Consider the following 20,000-nt stretch of genomic DNA (forward strand, 5'->3'; position numbering starts at 1 on the left):
AGAGACAGAGTCAGAGACACTCTTACACTTAATGCTACAAGCTAATAGTCGTCCCCTCGTCTTCTCCCCCCTCATGTCCTTGTCTCCTCGTCCCCTCATGTCCTTGTCTCCTCGTCCCCTCATGTCCTTGTCTCCTCGTCCCCTCATGTCCTTGTCCCCTCATGTCCTCGTCCCCTCATGTCCTTGTCTCCTCGCCCCCTCATGTCCTTGTCTCCTCGTCCCCTCATGTCCTTGTCCCCTCATGTCCTTGTCTCCTCGTCCCCTCATGTCCTTGTCCCCTCATGTCCTTGTCTCCTCGTCCCCTCATGTCCTTGTCCCCTCATGTCCTTGTCTCCTCATCCCCTCATGTCCTTGTCTCCTCGTCCCCTCATGTCCTTGTCCCCTCATGTCCTTGTCTCCTCGTCCCCTCATGTCCTTGTCCCCTCATGTCCTTGTCTCCTCGTCCCCTCATGTCCTTGTCTCCTCGCCCCCTCATGTTCTCGTCTCCTCGTCCCCTCACGTCCTCGTCCCCTCACGTCCTTGTCCCCTCACATCCTCGTCTCCTCGTCCCCTCATGTCCTCGTCTCCTCATGTCCTCGTCCCCTCACGTCCTCGTCCCCTCGTCCCCTCACTCACCTTCAGTTTCTTGCCTTTGTACGGATTCTTCACGAACTCTGTGGCGTCAACGATGAGTTCTGTCATCGTTCTGTATTTACGCACCTGAAACACAAGACGTCACCGTTACAGAGTCACCGTTACAGAGTCACCGTTACAGAGTCAGCGTTACAGACGTCACCGTTACAGACGTTACCGTTAGAGGCGTCACCGTTACAGAGTCACCGTTACAGAGTCACCGTTACAGAGTCACCGTTACAGAGTCACCGTTACAGACGTTACCGTTAGAGGCGTCAGTCACCGTTACAGAGTCACCGTTACAGACGTCACCGTCACAGAGTCACCGTTACAGAGTCACCGTTACAGAGTCACCGTTACAGGCGTCACCGTTACAGAGTCACCGTTACAGAGTCACCGTTACAGGCGTCACCGTCACAGGCGTCACCGTTACAGAGTCACCGTTACAGACGTTACCGTTAGAGGCGTCACCGTTACAGAGTCACCGTTACAGACGTCACCGTCACAGAGTCACCGTTACAGAGTCACCGTTACAGAGTCACCGTTACAGGCGTCACCGTTACAGAGTCACCGTTACAGAGTCACCGTTACAGGCGTCACCGTTACAGAGTCACCGTTACAGAGTCACCGTTACAGACGTCACCATTACAGAGTCACCGTCACAGGCGTCACCGTTACAGAGTCACCGTTACAGACGTCACCATTACAGAGTCACCGTTACAGACGTCACCGTTACAGGCGTCACCGTTACAGACGTCACCGCTACAGACGTCACCGTTACAGAGTCACCGTTACAGACGTCACCGTTACAGAGTCACCGTTACAGAGTCACCGTTACAGACTTCACCGTTACAGACGTCACCGTTACAGAGTCACCGTCACAGGCGTCACCGTTACAGAGTCACCGTTAGAGTCACCGTTACAGAGTCACCGTTACAGACGTCACCGTTACAGAGTCACCGTTACAGACGTCACCGCTACAGACGTCACCGTTACAGGCGTCACCGTTACAGAGTCACCGTTACAGAGTCACCGTTACAGGCGTCACCGTTACAGGCGTCACCGTTACAGGCGTCACCGTTACAGGCCTCACCGTCACAGGCGTCACCGTCACAGACGTCACCGTCACAGACGTCACCGTCACAGAGTCACCGTTACAGAGTCACCGTTACAAAAAAAAATCCAATTTCCCCGTGTGGGATTAATAAAGTAATTCTTCTTCTTCTTCTACAGGCGTCACCGTTACAGAGTCACCGTTACAGAGTCACCGTTACAGACGTCACCGTTACAGAGTCACCGTTACAGACGTCACCGTTACAGACTTCACCGTTACAGACGTCACCGTCACAGACAGACAGGTGCATTATGGGATGGCGGTCACAGACAGACAGGTGCATTGTGGGATGGCGGTCACAGACAGACAGGTGCATTATGGGATGGCGGTCACAGACAGACAGGTGCATTATGGGATGGCGGTTACAGACACAGACAGGTGCATTATGGGATGGAGGTCACAGACAGACAGGTGCATTATGGGATGGCGGTTACAGACAGACAGGTGCATTATGGGATGGCGGTTACAGACAGACAGGTGCATTATGGGATGGCGGCGGCGGCGTGCGTACGTCGGAGGACACCCGCTGCCACTTCTGGCGGCACATCTCTCCGGTGAAGCTGCCGAAGCAGATCTTGTCCCAGTCGAAGTGCGACTCCGTGGTTTTGTATTTCATGGCGTCGGTTTCAGGAAGCAAACTACGGATTCTCTCCAGCAGCAGGAGGCAGTCCTCCTTCGACCAGTCATCTGCAGACAGACAGGTGAGAGACAGACAGGTGAGACAGGTGAGACAGGTGAGGCAGTCCTCCTTCGACCAGTCATCTGCAGACAGACAGGTGAGAGACAGACAGGTGAGACAGGTGAGGCAGTCCTCCTTCGACCAGTCATCTGCAGACAGACAGGTGAGAGACAGACAGGTGAGACAGGTGAGACAGGTGAGGCAGTCCTCCTTCGACCAGTCATCTGCAGACAGACAGGTGAGAGACAGACAGGTGAGACAGGTGAGGCAGTCCTCCTTCGACCAGTCATCTGCAGACAGACAGGTGAGAGACAGACAGGTGAGACAGGTGAGACAGTCCTCCTTCGACCAGTCATCTGCAGACAGACAGGTGAGAGACAGACAGGTGAGACAGGTGAGACAGGTGAGGCAGTCCTCCTTCGACCAGTCATCTGCAGACAGACAGGTGAGAGACAGACAGGTGAGAGACAGACAGGTGAGGCAGTCCTCCTTCGACCAGTCATCTGCAGACAGACAGGTGAGAGACAGACAGGTGAGACAGGTGAGACAGGTGAGGCAGTCCTCCTTCGACCAGTCATCTGCAGACAGACAGGTGAGAGACAGACAGGTGAGAGACAGACAGGTGAGGCAGTCCTCCTTCGACCAGTCATCTGCAGACAGACAGGTGAGAGACAGACAGGTGAGACAGGTGAGGCAGTCCTCCTTCGACCAGTCATCTGCAGACAGACAGGTGAGAGAGGTGAGACAGGTGAGAGACAGACAGGTGAGGCAGTCCTCCTTCGACCAGTCATCTGCAGACAGACAGGTGAGAGACAGACAGGTGAGAGACAGACAGGTGAGGCAGTCCTCCTTCGACCAGTCATCTGCAGACAGACAGGTGAGAGACAGACAGGTGAGACAGGTGAGACAGGTGAGGCAGTCCTCCTTCGACCAGTCATCTGCAGACAGACAGGTGAGAGACAGACAGGTGAGACAGGTGAGACAGGTGAGGCAGTCCTCCTTCGACCAGTCATCTGCAGACAGACAGGTGAGAGACAGACAGGTGAGACAGGTGAGGCAGTCCTCCTTCGACCAGTCATCTGCAGACAGACAGGTGAGAGACAGACAGGTGAGACAGGTGAGACAGGTGAGGCAGTCCTCCTTCGACCAGTCATCTGCAGACAGACAGGTGAGAGACAGACAGGTGAGACAGGTGAGGCAGTCCTCCTTCGACCAGTCATCTGCAGACAGACAGGTGAGAGACAGACAGGTGAGACAGGTGAGACAGGTGAGGCAGTCCTCCTTCGACCAGTCATCTGCAGACAGACAGGTGAGAGACAGACAGGTGAGACAGGTGAGGCAGTCCTCCTTCGACCAGTCATCTGCAGACAGACAGGTGAGAGACAGACAGGTGAGACAGGTGAGACAGTCCTCCTTCGACCAGTCATCTGCAGACAGACAGGTGAGAGACAGACAGGTGAGACAGGTGAGACAGGTGAGGCAGTCCTCCTTCGACCAGTCATCTGCAGACAGACAGGTGAGAGACAGACAGGTGAGAGACAGACAGGTGAGGCAGTCCTCCTTCGACCAGTCATCTGCAGACAGACAGGTGAGAGACAGACAGGTGAGACAGGTGAGACAGGTGAGGCAGTCCTCCTTCGACCAGTCATCTGCAGACAGACAGGTGAGAGACAGACAGGTGAGAGACAGACAGGTGAGGCAGTCCTCCTTCGACCAGTCATCTGCAGACAGACAGGTGAGAGACAGACAGGTGAGACAGGTGAGGCAGTCCTCCTTCGACCAGTCATCTGCAGACAGACAGGTGAGAGAGGTGAGACAGGTGAGAGACAGACAGGTGAGGCAGTCCTCCTTCGACCAGTCATCTGCAGACAGACAGGTGAGAGACAGACAGGTGAGAGACAGACAGGTGAGGCAGTCCTCCTTCGACCAGTCATCTGCAGACAGACAGGTGAGAGACAGACAGGTGAGACAGGTGAGACAGGTGAGGCAGTCCTCCTTCGACCAGTCATCTGCAGACAGACAGGTGAGAGACAGACAGGTGAGACAGGTGAGACAGGTGAGGCAGTCCTCCTTCGACCAGTCATCTGCAGACAGACAGGTGAGAGACAGACAGGTGAGAGACAGACAGGTGAGAGACAGACAGGAGAGAGACAGAATGACAGGTGAGAGACAGACAGGTGAGACAGGTGAGACACAGACAGACAGACAGGTGAGAGACAGACAGGTGAGAGACAGACAGGTGAGACACAGACAGACAGACAGGTGAGAGACAGACAGGTGAAAGGCAGACAGGTGAGAGACAGACAGGTGAGAGACAGACAGACAGGTGAGAGACAGACAGGTGAGAGAGAGACAGGTGAGAGACAGACAGGTGAGAGACAGACAGACAGGTGAGAGACAGACAGACAGGTGAGAGACGGACAGATAGGTGAGAGACAGACAGACAGACAGGTGAGAGACAGACAGACAGGTGAGAGACAGACAGACAGGTGAGAGACAGACAGGTGAGGGACAGACAGACAGGTGAGAGGCAGACAGGTGAGAGGCAGACAGACAGGTGAGAGTCGGACAGACAGACAGGTGAGAGACAGACAGACAGGTGAGAGACAGACAGACAGGTGAGAGAGACAGACAGGTGAGAGAGAGACAGACAGGTGAGAGACAGACAGGTGAGAGACAGACAGGTGAGAGAGAGACAGGTGAGAGAGAGACAGGTGAGAGAGAGACAGGTGAGAGACAGACAGGTGAGAGACAGACAGGTGAGAGACAGACAGACAGGTGAGAGACAGACAGGTGAGAGACAGACAGACAGGTGAGAGACAGACAGACAGGTGAGAGACAGACAGGTGAGAGACAGACAGACAGGTGAGAGACAGACAGACAGACAGGTGAGAGACAGACAGGTACCTGGCTCCCTCTTGACTCTGGATCTCTGAGCTGCAGAGACGCTGGTGCTGCCGTTCATCCTGAGACTGACGGAGGAGACTCCGCCCCCCCCTCTGCAACAACAACAACAACAACAAAATAAATTCATATGAATCACAATAATAAAATATAATAAACAACAACAACAAGTTCTTTCTGCATCAGATCCAGTTTTGTTCTGGTCTCATGTTTGTCCTCTGACCCCGTCTGACCTGGACCCACAGAGTCTGACCTGGACCCACCGAGTCCTGGACCCACCGAGTCCTGGACCCACCGAGTCCTGGACCCACAGAGTCCTGGACCCACCGAGTCCTGGACCCACAGAGTCCTGGACCACAGAGTCCTGGACCCACAGAGTCCTGGACCACCGAGTCCTGGACCCACAGAGTCTGACCTGGACCACAGAGTCCTGGACCACCAAGTCCTGGACCACCGAGTCTGGACCCACTGAGTCTGACCTGGACCCACAGAGTCCTGGACCCACAGAGTCCTGGACCACAGAGTCCTGGACCCACAGAGTCTGGACCCACAGAGTCCTGGACCCACAGAGTCCTGGACCACAGAGTCCTGGACCCACTGAGTCTGACCTGGACCCACAGAGTCCTGGACCCACAGAGTCCTGGACCACCGAGTCCTGGACCCACAGAGTCCTGGACCCACAGAGTCTGGACCCACCGAGTCCTGGACCACCGAGTCCTGGACCACCGAGTCCTGGACCCACAGAGTCCTGGACCCACAGAGTCCTGGACCACAGAGTCCTGGACCCACAGAGTCCTGGACCACAGAGTCCTGGACAACCGAGTCCTGGACCCACAGAGTCTGGACCCACCGAGTCCTGGACCACCGAGTCCTGGACCCACAGAGTCCTGGACCCACAGAGTCCTGGACCACAGAGTCCTGGACCACCGAGTCCTGGACCACCGAGTCTGGACCACCGAGTCCTGGACCCAGAGTCTGACCCACAGAGTCTGGACCACAGAGTCTGGACCCACAGAGTCCTGGACCCACCGAGTCCTGGACCCACAGAGTCCTGGACCACAGAGTCCTGGACCCACAGAGTCCTGGACCACCGAGTCCTGGACCCACAGAGTCTGACCTGGACCACAGAGTCCTGGACCACCAAGTCCTGGACCACCGAGTCTGGACCCACTGAGTCTGACCTGGACCCACAGAGTCCTGGACCCACAGAGTCCTGGACCACAGAGTCCTGGACCCACAGAGTCTGGACCCACAGAGTCCTGGACCCACAGAGTCCTGGACCACAGAGTCCTGGACCCACTGAGTCTGACCTGGACCCACAGAGTCCTGGACCCACCGAGTCCTGGACCCACCGAGTCCTGGACCCACAGAGTCCTGGACCCACCGAGTCCTGGACCCACAGAGTCCTGGACCACAGAGTCCTGGACCCACAGAGTCCTGGACCACCGAGTCCTGGACCCACAGAGTCTGACCTGGACCACAGAGTCCTGGACCACCAAGTCCTGGACCACCGAGTCTGGACCCACTGAGTCTGACCTGGACCCACAGAGTCCTGGACCCACAGAGTCCTGGACCACAGAGTCCTGGACCCACAGAGTCTGGACCCACAGAGTCCTGGACCCACAGAGTCCTGGACCACAGAGTCCTGGACCCACTGAGTCTGACCTGGACCCACAGAGTCCTGGACCCACAGAGTCCTGGACCACCGAGTCCTGGACCCACAGAGTCCTGGACCCACAGAGTCTGGACCCACCGAGTCCTGGACCACCGAGTCCTGGACCACCGAGTCCTGGACCCACAGAGTCCTGGACCCACAGAGTCCTGGACCACAGAGTCCTGGACCCACAGAGTCCTGGACCACAGAGTCCTGGACAACCGAGTCCTGGACCCACAGAGTCTGGACCCACCGAGTCCTGGACCACCGAGTCCTGGACCCACAGAGTCCTGGACCCACAGAGTCCTGGACCACAGAGTCCTGGACCACCGAGTCTGGACCACCGAGTCCTGGACCCAGAGTCTGACCCACAGAGTCTGGACCACAGAGTCTGGACCCACAGAGTCCTGGACCCACCGAGTCCTGGACCCACAGAGTCCTGGACCACAGAGTCCTGGACCCACAGAGTCCTGGACCACCGAGTCCTGGACCCACAGAGTCTGACCTGGACCACAGAGTCCTGGACCACCAAGTCCTGGACCACCGAGTCTGGACCCACTGAGTCTGACCTGGACCCACAGAGTCCTGGACCCACAGAGTCCTGGACCACAGAGTCCTGGACCCACAGAGTCTGGACCCACAGAGTCCTGGACCCACAGAGTCCTGGACCACAGAGTCCTGGACCCACTGAGTCTGACCTGGACCCACAGAGTCCTGGACCCACAGAGTCCTGGACCACCGAGTCCTGGACCCACAGAGTCTGGACCCACAGAGTCCTGGACCCACAGAGTCCTGGACCCACAGAGTCCTGGACCCACAGAGTCTGGACCCACCGAGTCCTGGACCACCGAGTCCTGGACCACCGAGTCCTGGACCCACAGAGTCCTGGACCCACAGAGTCCTGGACCCACAGAGTCCTGGACCACAGAGTCCTGGACCCACAGAGTCCTGGACCACAGAGTCCTGGACAACCGAGTCCTGGACCCACAGAGTCTGGACCCACCGAGTCCTGGACCACCGAGTCCTGGACCCACAGAGTCCTGGACCCACAGAGTCCTGGACCACAGAGTCCTGGACCACCGAGTCCTGGACCACCGAGTCTGGACCACCGAGTCCTGGACCCAGAGTCTGACCCACAGAGTCTGGACCACAGAGTCTGGACCACCGAGTCTGGACCCACAGAGTCCTGGACCCACAGAGTCCTGGACCCACCGAGTCCTGGACCACCGAGTCTGGACCCACAGAGTCTGGACCCACAGAGTCTGGACCACCGAGTCCTGGACCCACCGAGTCCTGGACCACCGAGTCCTGGACCACTGAGTCCTGGACCCACAGAGTGTTTTAAAGCGTTTTTAAAGTGTTTTAAATGTGTTTTAAAGCGTTTTTAAACTGTTTTAAAGCGTTTTAAATGTGTTTTAAAGCGTTTTTAAACTGTTTTAAAGCGTTTTAAATGTGTTTTAAAGCGTATTAAATGTGTTTTAAAGCGTATTAAATGTGTAATAAACTGTTTTAAAGCGTATTAAATGTGTTTTAAAGCGTTTTAAATGTGTTTTAAATGTGTTATAAACTGTATTAAATCGTCCCTGTTGCTCGGTGACGTGTGGGCGCAGCGGCGGTGATGCGGAGCCATTACCGGGCCGTCGCGCTGCAGCTGCCCGGTAATGGCGCCCCTCCTCCGGCAGGAGTCACCACGTAGCTTCCGCTGGCACGAAAACAGCTACAGAGCGAAGCTAGCCGGAGCTTCTGCGGTGAAATGTGTTCAAACTGCGGCACAAGTGCACCAACACGAGCCCTGACGGCACATTAAAGATTAATAATTCATATTTTACACAGGAACATTAAACACGTGCAGCGGATTAAAGCGGATCTGCGGGAAAACGGTGAAATGCTGGAAACCGTCGACATGTGTCGGTGTGAACCAGCGACGCTTTAAATGTGTAAATGCGGTGAAAGAGGGGGTTATTCCCGGTGTCCCGGGGCTGAAGCGGAGCGTGTTCGGGGTTAGAGGAGCGGAGCGGCTCGGGTCCGTCCGCTGCCCCAGAAGCCTTCACTGCGGAGCCGCCATGAGTGTCCTGGCGACTCGGGGACAAGCGAGCACAAAACCCCGAAAATCTGCCTCAAAACCACATCCAGGGACTCACCTTCAGACTGAGACGGAGACCCGGGTCGGTACCGCACACCACCGTGGTCTTCTGCGGGACTTCGGGACTCGCAAAGTGGTGTTTTTTGCGCCGTAAACCCCGGGGAGTCAGCTCGAAACGAATCCGACAAAAGGAGCGTCTAGTCCGGTATGAAACTCCGCCCAGCGCCGCAGGGGGAGGAACTCCGGGAGAAAACATGAGGACAAAGGCGGAGGATGAAACCAGAGACAGCGGGGAAAGCAGCAGCCAAACCCCGCTGAAACTTCTTCACATGTGCAATTATATTTTTATTCTCTGTATTTACACAAGAGCTGTAAAAGGGTCCGCTGCGGCTGCGTCCTCCTCCCGGAGCCCGACCCTCCTCACTGGACCTGGTCCGGGTCCAGATGCTGTGACCGGCGGGGAGACAGAGGACCGGGGCCCGGGGACCCGGCGGCCGGGGAGACGCGGCTCCAGGCTCCGAGAGGAAGAACCAAAGTGTGCGGAAAAGTCTCCAGGTCTGCCGGCTGCTCGGCTCTCCCTCCCCGGCCTGTCGGAGCTCATCAGCGGCTCGGAGACGGCGGTTAACCCGCATCCTGCAGGACGGCAGCCCGCATCCACATGGCATCCTGCCCGCTGACAACACACCGCCTCCCGGGTCTGATCTCCCGAGTCACCGGTCCCCTCCCACAGACCTGAGGAGGTCCTCACTGATCAATCCATACATCCAGCTGTTCAATACACCTGATAACACACCTGATAACACACCTGATAACACCTGATAATACACCTGATAACACACCTGATAACACACCTGATAACACCTGATAACACACCTGATAACACACCTGATAACACACCTGATAACACACCTGATAACACACCTGATAATACACCTGATAACACCTGATAACACACCTGATAATACACCTGATAACACACCTGATAACACACCTGATAATACACCTGATAACACACCTGATAATACACCTGATAACACACCTGATAACACCTGATAACACACCTGATAATACACCTGATAACACACCTGATAACACACCTGATAACACACCTGATAACACACCTGATAATACACCTGATAATACACCTGATAACACACCTGATAATACACCTGATAACACACCTGATAATACACCTGATAACACACCTGATAACACACCTGATAATACACCTGATAACACACCTGATAACACACCTGATAACACCTGATAACACCTGATAACACACCTGATAACACACCTGATAACACCTGATAACACACCTGATAACACACCTGATAATACACCTGATAATACACCTGATAACATACCTGATAACACCTGATAACACACCTGATAACACACCTGATAACACACCTGATAATACACCTGATAATACACCTGATAATACACCTGATAACACACCTGATAATACACCTGATAACATACCTGATAACACCTGATAACACACCTGATAACACACCTGATAACACACCTGATAATACACCTGATAATACACCTGATAATACACCTGATAACACACCTGATAACACACCTGATAACACACCTGATAACACACCTGATAATACACCTGATAATACACCTGATAATACACCTGATAACACCTGATAATACACCTGATAACACACCTGATAACACCTGATAACACCTGATAATACACCTGATAACACCTGATAACACACCTGATAACACACCTGATAACACACCTGATAACACACCTGATAATACACCTGATAACACACCTGATAACACACCTGATAACACACCTGATAATACACCTGATAATACACCTGATAACACACCTGATAACACACCTGATAACACACCTGATAACACCTGATAACACACCTGATAACACACCTGATAACACACCTGATAATACACCTGATAACACACCTGATAACACACCTGATAACACACCTGATAACACACCTGATAATACACCTGATAACAAACCTGATAACACCTGATAACACACCTGATAACACCTGATAACACACCTGATAACACCTGATAACACCTGATAACACACCTGATAACACACCTGATAACACACCTGATAACACACCTGATAACACACCTGATAACACACCTGATAACACACCTGATAATACACCTGATAACACACCTGATAACACACCTGATAACACCTGATAACACCTGATAACACACCTGATAATACACCTGATAACACACCTGATAACACCTGATAACACACCTGATAACACACCTGATAACACACCTGATAACACACCTGATAACACACCTGATAACACCTGATAACACCTGATAACACACCTGATAACACACCTGATAACACCTGATAACACACCTGATAACACACCTGATAACACACCTGATAACACCTGATAACACACCTGATAATACACCTGATAACACACCTGATAACACACCTGATAACACCTGATAATACACCTGATAACACACCTGATAACACACCTGATAATACACCTGATAACACACCTGATAACACACCTGATAACACACCTGATAATACACCTGATAATACACCTGATAACACACCTGATAACACACCTGATAACACACCTGATAACACCTGATAACACACCTGATAACACACCTGATAACACACCTGATAATACACCTGATAACACACCTGATAATACACCTGATAACACACCTGATAACACACCTGATAACACACCTGATAACACCTGATAACACACCTGATAACACACCTGATAACACCTGATAACACACCTGATAACACACCTGATAACACACCTGATAACACACCTGATAATACACCTGATAACACACCTGATAACACCTGATAATACACCTGATAACACACCTGATAATACACCTGATAAAACACCTGATAATACACCTGATAACACCTGATAATACACCTGATAACACCTGATAACACACCTGATAACACACCTGATAACACACCTGATAATACACCTGATAACACACCTGATAACACACCTGATAATACACCTGATAATACCTGATAACACCTGATAACACACCTGATAACACACCTGATAATACACCTGATAACACACCTGATAACACACCTGATAACACCTGATAACACACCTGATAATACACCTGATAATACACCTGATAACACACCTGATAATACACCTGATAACACACCTGATAACACACCTGATAACACCTGATAACACACCTGATAATACACCTGATAATACACCTGATAACACACCTGATAACACACCTGATAATACCTGATAATACACCTGATAACACCTGATAACACACCTGATAACACCTGATAACACACCTGATAATACACCTGATAACACACCTGATAACACACCTGATAACACACCTGATAACACACCTGATAACACCTGATAACACCTGATAATACACCTGATAACACACCTGATAACACACCTGATAATACACTAAATAATAAATAATAATAATAAATAATAATAATAAATAATAATAATAATAAATAATAATAATAAATAATAACAGATGGTTACTTAGTGATTTAAATATAATAAATAAATCTAAAATAAATAAATAAATAAAAATAGTTACTTCGCTGTCCAGCAGGCGGAAGCAGAGCGTCCCCGCCGCGTCACTGCTACGTCAGCACCACAGAAGAAGAAGCAGCAGCAGCAGCAGCCGGAAGAGGTTAGCATGGTTAGCCTGCAGGCTAACAGTGTGTGATGTGACGCCTCTGCTCCACAGTAAGTTTCTTCTTCTTCTTCTCCATCTCTCTCTTCTTTCACTTCTTTCACTCACGAGCTCACGGCCGGCGCTGCTAACAGCTGTTAGCACGTAGCTTAGCACACTTCCTGTCGGCTGCTAACAGTTAGCTCAGAGTTGTAGCATCAACATGAATCTCAATCGACAGCAGTGCAGCAAAGTATCAGTGTGTGTTAGTACTACAGTACTAATACACACTTTACTACTTTACTGCTACATTATAAACGTGTGTTAAAGTGTCCTCTAGGAGCATAAACGTGTGTTAAAGTGTCCTCTAGGAGCATAAACGTGTGTTAAAGTGTCCTCTAGGAGCATAAACGTGTGTTAAAGTGTCCTCTAGGAGCATAAACGTGTGTTAAAGTGTCCTCTAGGAGCATAAACGTGTGTTAAAGTGTCCTCTAGGAGCATAAACGTGTGTTAAAGTGTCCTCTAGGAGCATAAACGTGTGCTAAAGTGTCCTCTAGGAGCATAAACGTGTGTTAAAGTGTCCTCTAGGAGCATAAACGTGTGTTAAAGTGTCCTCTAGGAGCATAAACGTGTGTTAAAGTGTCCTCTAGGAGCATAAACGTGTGTTAAAGTGTCCTCTAGGAGCATAAACGTGTGTTAAAGTGTCCTCTAGGAGCATAAACGTGTGCTAAAGTGTCCTCTAGGAGCATAAACGTGTGTTAAAGTGTCCTCTAGGAGCATAAACGTGTGTTAAAGTGTCCTCTAGGAGCATAAACGTGTGTTAAAGTGTCCTCTAGGAGCATAAACGTGTGTTAAAGTGTCCTCTAGGAGCATAAACGTCTGTTAAAGTGTAGGAGCATAAACGTGTGTTAAAGTGTCCTCTAGGAGCATAAACGTGTGTTAAAGTGTCCTCTAGGAGTATAAACGTGTGCTAAAGTGTCCTCTAGGAGCATAAACGTGTGTTAAAGTGTCCTCTAGGAGCATAAACGTGTGTTAAAGTGTCCTCTAGGAGCATAAACGTGTGCTAAAGTGTCCTCTAGGAGCATAAACGTGTGCTAAAGTGTCCTCTAGGAGCATAAACGTGTGTTAAAGTGTCCTCTAGGAGCATAAACGTGTGCTAAAGTGTCCTCTAGGAGCATAAACGTGTGTTAAAGTGTCCTCTAGGAGCATAAACGTGTGTTAAAGTGTAGGAGCATAAACGTGTGCTAAAGTGTCCTCTAGGAGCATAAACGTGTGTTAAAGTGTCCTCTAGGAGCATAAACGTGTGCTAAAGTGTCCTCTAGGAGCATAAACCTGTGCTAAAGTGTCCTCTAGGAGCATAAACGTGTGTTAAAGTGTCCTCTAGGAGCATAAACGTGTGTTAAAGTGTCCTCTAGGAGCATAAACGTGTGCTAAAGTGTCCTCTAGGAGCATAAACGTGTGTTAAAGTGTCCTCTAGGAGCATAAACGTGTGCTAAAGTGTCCTCTAGGAGCATAAACGTGTGTTAAAGTGTCCTCTAGGAGCATAAACGTGTGCTAAAGTGTCCTCTAGGAGCATAAACGTGTGCTAAAGTGTCCTCTAGGAGCATAAACGTGTGCTAAAGTGTCCTCTAGGAGCATAAACGTGTGCTAAAGTGTCCTCTAGGAGCATAAACGTGTGTTAAAGTGTCCTCTAGGAGCATAAACGTGTGCTAAAGTGTCCTGTAGGAGCATAAACGTGTGTTAAAGTGTCCTCTAGGAGCATAAACGTGTGTTAAAGTGTCCTCTAGGAGCATAAACGTGTGTTAAAGTGTCCTCTAGGAGCATAAACGTGTGTTAAAGTGTCCTCTAGGAGCATAAACGTGTGCTAAAGTGTCCTCTAGGAGCATAAACGTGTGTTAAAGTGTCCTCTAGGAGCATAAACGTGTGTTAAAGTGTCCTCTAGGAGCATAAACGTGTGTTAAAGTGTCCTCTAGGAGCATAAACGTGTGCTAAAGTGTCCTCTAGGAGCATAAACGTGTGCTAAAGTGTCCTCTAGGAGCATAAACGTGTGCTAAAGTGTCCTCTAGGAGCATAAACGTGTGCTAAAGTGTCCTCTAGGAACATAAACATGTGTTAAAGTGTCCTCTAGGAGCATAAACGTGTGTTAAAGTGTAGGAGCATAAACGTGTGCTAAAGTGTCTTCTAGGAGCATAAACGTGTGTTAAAGTGTCCTCTAGGAGCATAAACGTGTGCTAAAGTGTCCTCTAGGAGCATAAACCTGTGCTAAAGTGTCCTCTAGGAGCATAAACGTGTGTTAAAGTGTCCTCTAGGAACATAAACGTGTGTTAAAGTGTCCTCTAGGAGCATAAACGTGTGCTAAAGTGTCCTCTAGGAGCATAAACGTGTGTTAAAGTGTCCTCTAGGAGCATAAACGTGTGCTAAAGTGTCCTCTAGGAGCATAAACGTGTGCTAAAGTGTCCTCTAGGAGCATAAACGTGTGCTAAAGTGTCCTCTAGGAGCATAAACGTGTGCTAAAGTGTCCTCTAGGAGCATAAACGTGTGTTAAAGTGTCCTCTAGGAGCATAAACGTGTGCTAAAGTGTCCTCTAGGAGCATAAACGTGTGCTAAAGTGTCCTCTAGGAGCATAAACGTGTGTTAAAGTGTCCTCTAGGAGCATAAACGTGTGCTAAAGTGTCCTCTAGGAGCATAAGCGTGTGTTAAAGTGTCCTCTAGGAGCATAAACGTGTGTTAAAGTGTCCTCTAGGAGCATAAACGTGTGTTAAAGTGTCCTCTAGGAGCATAAACGTGTGCTAAAGTGTCCTGTCCTGTGAACAGGTGGTGTGACCCCTTGATGCTAAGCCCGCCCCCTTGTTGACCTCAGCGGGCGTTGCCGTGGGCGATGGCTCTGATTGAAGGCGTGGGAGACGAGGTGACGCTGTTGTTCGGCTCCCTGCTGCTCCTCGTGGTGCTGCTGCTCGCCTGGGTCTCCACCCGCACCGCCGAGCCCCCGGAGCACCTGTTCACGTCCGCCCCAGGCCCCGCCCCCTCGCTGCAGACTGCCCCCGCCTACCAGGACAGACTCCCCTCCACCGCCAACGCCACCTCCTCCTCGCCGTCCAGCTCGGTGAGTGACAGCTCTGTGACTGAAGCTCCGCCCCCCGACACCTCCACGCAGGAGGAGAAGGGGGAGGGGGCAGGAGGGGGGGAGGCTGGAGGAGATGGGGTGAGGAGCAGAGGAGGAGCAGGAGGAGGAGGAGGAGAGGGAGGAGGAGGAGGAGGAGGAGGAGGAGGAGGAGGAGAGGGAGGAGCAGGAGGAGGAGAGTCTCCGTCCTCCCACAGGAACATGGTGGTCAGACTGAAGTTTCTCAACGACACCGAGAGAACGGCCCAGGTGACACCACAGGACACCATCGGATACATCAAACGGTAACACAACACCACTACAGCAACACTGTAACACAACATCACAGCAACATCACTGTAACAACACTGTAACACTACTGTAACACAACAACACTACAACATCACTGTAACACAACATCACAGCAACAACACTGTAACACCACTACAACAACACTGTAACACTACTGTAACACTACTGTAACACAACACAAATACAATACTGTAACACTGTGATCGCTGTTGTTGTTCTGATTGTTGTCGTGGTGTTTGGTCCTGCCCTCTGCCCTCTGCCCTCTGACCTCTGACCCCTGCCCCCTGACCCCTCCAGGACCTACTTTGCGGGCCAGGAGCAGCAGGTGCGGCTGATCTATCAGGGGCAGCTGCTGCAGGACGACGCCCAGACTCTGGCCTCTCTGAACCTGGCCCATAACTGCGTCCTGCACTGCCACATCTCCCAGCACGCCGGCCGAGGGGCGGCGGGGGGGCCGCGGCCCGCCGACCAGGTGCAGGTGGCTCTGAACGTGGGCAGCCTGATGGTCCCCCTGCTGGTCCTCATGCTGTCCGTGCTGTGGTACTGTCAGATCCAGTACCGGCAGTTCTTCACCGCCCCCGCCACCGCCTCGCTGGTGGGCGTCACCATCTTCCTCAGCCTGGTGGCCTTTGGAGTTTACCGCCGCTAGCTGCTCTGCAGGACCGGACCCTGCAGGACTGGACCCTGCAGGACCAGACCCTGCAGGACTGGACCCTGCAGGACCAGACCCTGCAGGACCAAACGGACGCTGATAGTTCATGTTTTTTGTTTTCTGTTGCCATGGAGACGGCGAGTGTCAGTGAGGACTTTAACTTTAATTTGTTTTAGATCAGTTTCTGTGTCGGCTTCTCATCATCGTGCCTCTTTTACTGCTCTGGTTCCTCTGGTTCCTCTGGTTCCTCTGGTTCCTCCTGGTCCTGAGGGTGTGGGACCAGCACCGGACCGGAGCCCGGGCCCGTCTGTGGGGGGGGGGGGGGAGTGGGGGGGGGGGGGGGGCTCTTCTGTGTCAGTGACAGTTTTTGAAAAGAGAGAAATTCTATTAAATCATTTATTTATCTGGTTGTTCTTCTTTGAGTCTCTTCTGTGACGCAGACCAGACCAGACCAGACCAGACCAGACCAGACCACATCAGACCAGACCAGACCAGACCAGACCAGACCAGACTAAACCAGACCAGACCAGACCAGACCAGACCAGACCACATCAGACCAGACCACATCAGACCAGACCAGACCAGACCACACCAGACCAGACCACACCAGACCACACCAGACCAGACCAGACCAGACCAGACCAGACCACACCAGACCAGACCACACCAGACCACACCAGACCAGACCAGACCAGACCAGACCAGACCACATCAGACCAGACCACATCAGACCAGACCAGACCAGACCAGACCACACCAGACCAGACCAGACCAGACCAGACCAGACCAGACCAGACCACACCAGACCAGACCAGACCAGACCAGACCAGACCACATCAGACCAGACCAGACCAGAGACCACATCAGACCAGAGACCACATCAGACCAGACCAGACCAGAGACCACATCAGACCAGACCGGACCAGACCAGACCAGACCAGAGACCACATCAGACCAGACCAGACCACATCAGACCAGACCACATCAGACCAGACCAGACCACATCAGACCAGACCACATCAGACCAGACCAGACCAGACCAGACCAGAGACCACATTAGCTCAGAGAGCAGACCAAAGCACATCAGGAACACAACACGTCTCCATGGGAACACACCTGCAGCTGGATCCCCAGGAGAAGCGGAGGATCCCGGTTTGATCCCTGATCTGGGTTTGGCTGAAATAATGCGACACAAACGCCAACGACACTAAAAGAACTTTAATGATGAATCAAGTTTAAAGAAGCAGCTGTTTCCTCTTCAGGTCGTCAGCACTGAAACACACAAACCACAGATCAGGAACACCACGGAGAACACCACAGAGAACACCACGGAGAACAGGACGGAGAACACCACGGAGAACACCACAGAGAACACCACGGAGAACACCACAGAGAACACCACAGAGAACACCACAGAGAACACCACAGAGAACACCACAGAGAACACCACGGAGAACACCACAGAGAACACCACAGAGAACACCACAGAGAACACCACAGAGAACACCACGGAGAACACCACAGAGAACACCACAGAGAACACCACAGAGAACACCACAGAGAACACAGAGAACACCACGGAGAACACCACAGAGAACACCACAGAGAACACCACGGAGAACACCACAGAGAACACAGAGAACACCACAGAGAACACCACAGAGAACACCACGGAGAACACCACAGAGAACACAGAGAACACCACGCAGAACACCACAGAGAACACCACGGAGAACACCACAGAGAACACAGAGAACACCACAGAGAACACCACAGAGAACACCACGGAGAACACCACAGAGAACACCACAGAGAACACCACGGAGAACACCACAGAGAACACCACAGAGAACACAGAGAACACCACAGAGAACACCACGGAGAACACCACGGAGAACACCACAGAGAACACCACGGAGAACACCACGGAGAACACCACAGAGAACACCACGGAGAACACCACGGAGAACACCACAGAGAACACCACAGAGAACACCACGGAGAACACCACGGAGAACACCACAGAGAACACCACAGAGAACACCACAGAGAACACCACGGAGAACACCACAGAGAACACCACAGAGAACACAGAGAACACAGAGAACACCACGGAGAACACCACGGAGAACACCACAGAGAACACCACAGAGAACACCACGGAGAACACCACGGAGAACATGACGGAGAACACCACGGAGAACACCACAGAGAACACCACAGAGAACACCACAGAGAACACGGAGAACACCACAGAGAACACCACGGAGAACATCACGGAGAACACCACAGAGAACACCACAGAGAACACCACGGAGAACGCCACAGAGAACACCACAGAGAACACCACGGAGAACATGACGGAGAACACCACGGAGAACACCACAGAGAACACCACAGAGAACATGACGGAGAACACAGAGAACACCACAGAGAACACCACGGAGAACACCACGGAGAACACCACAGAGAACACCACAGAGAACACCACAGAGAACACCACAGAGAACACAGAGAACACCACAGAGAACACCACAGAGAACACCACGGAGAACACCACGGAGAACACCACAGAGAACACCACAGAGAACACCACAGAGAACACCACGGAGAACACCACAGAGAACACAGAGAACACCACGGAGAACACCACAGAGAACACCACAGAGAACACCACAGAGAACACCACGGAGAACATGACGGAGAACACCACGGAGAACACCACAGAGAACACCACAGAGAACATGACGGAGAACACAGAGAACACCACAGAGAACACCACGGAGAACACCACGGAGAACACCACGGAGAACACCACAGAGAACACCACAGAGAACACCACAGAGAACACCACGGAGAACACCACAGAGAACACCATGGAGAACACCACAGAGAACACCACGGAGAACACCACAGAGAACACCACAGAGAACACCACAGAGAACACCACGGAGAACACCACAGAGAACACCATGGAGAACACCACAGAGAACACCACGGAGAACACCACAGAGAACACCACAGAGAACACAGAGAACACCACAGAGAACACCACAGAGAACACCACGGAGAACACCACGGAGAACACCACGGAGAACACAGAGAACACCACAGAGAACACCACGGAGAACACCACAGAGAACACCACGGAGAACAGGACGGAACCAGAGCTCTACAGCCTCAGCTCC

The 20,000-nt window shown here is 51.9% G+C and overlaps 2 protein-coding genes across 3 annotated transcripts in view; one reads left to right on the forward strand and one right to left on the reverse strand.

Annotated features, from left to right (window-relative positions):
• ubtfl (upstream binding transcription factor, like) overlaps window positions 1-9,245 on the reverse strand; it is a 27,502-nt gene extending 18,257 nt beyond the window's left edge. For both annotated transcript variants that reach the window (XM_083928840.1, XM_083928839.1), the window contains exons 1-4: window positions 9,105-9,245; window positions 5,313-5,404; window positions 2,238-2,413; window positions 616-699 (exon numbers count right to left, since the gene is read on the reverse strand). In XM_083928840.1, coding sequence (XP_083784966.1) covers window positions 616-699; window positions 2,238-2,413; window positions 5,313-5,370 — 318 coding nt within the window. In that variant the 5' untranslated portion in view covers window positions 5,371-5,404; window positions 9,105-9,245. The remainder of the gene's footprint in view (window positions 1-615; window positions 700-2,237; window positions 2,414-5,312; window positions 5,405-9,104) is intronic.
• Window positions 9,246-12,724: 3,479 nt separating this feature from the next.
• tmub1 (transmembrane and ubiquitin-like domain containing 1) lies at window positions 12,725-17,114 on the forward strand. The gene is made up of 3 exons (XM_083927754.1): window positions 12,725-12,822; window positions 15,563-16,153; window positions 16,458-17,114. The coding sequence occupies exons 2-3, from the start codon at window positions 15,627-15,629 to the stop codon at window positions 16,807-16,809; spliced, it is 879 nt and encodes a 292-aa protein (XP_083783880.1). The 5' UTR covers window positions 12,725-12,822; window positions 15,563-15,626; the 3' UTR covers window positions 16,810-17,114.
• Window positions 17,115-20,000: the final 2,886 nt, after the last annotated feature.

The sequence above is a fragment of the Echiichthys vipera genome, assembly GCF_963691815.1.
Source record: "Echiichthys vipera genome assembly, chromosome: 15".
Taxonomy (NCBI): Eukaryota; Metazoa; Chordata; class Actinopteri; order Perciformes; family Trachinidae; genus Echiichthys; species Echiichthys vipera.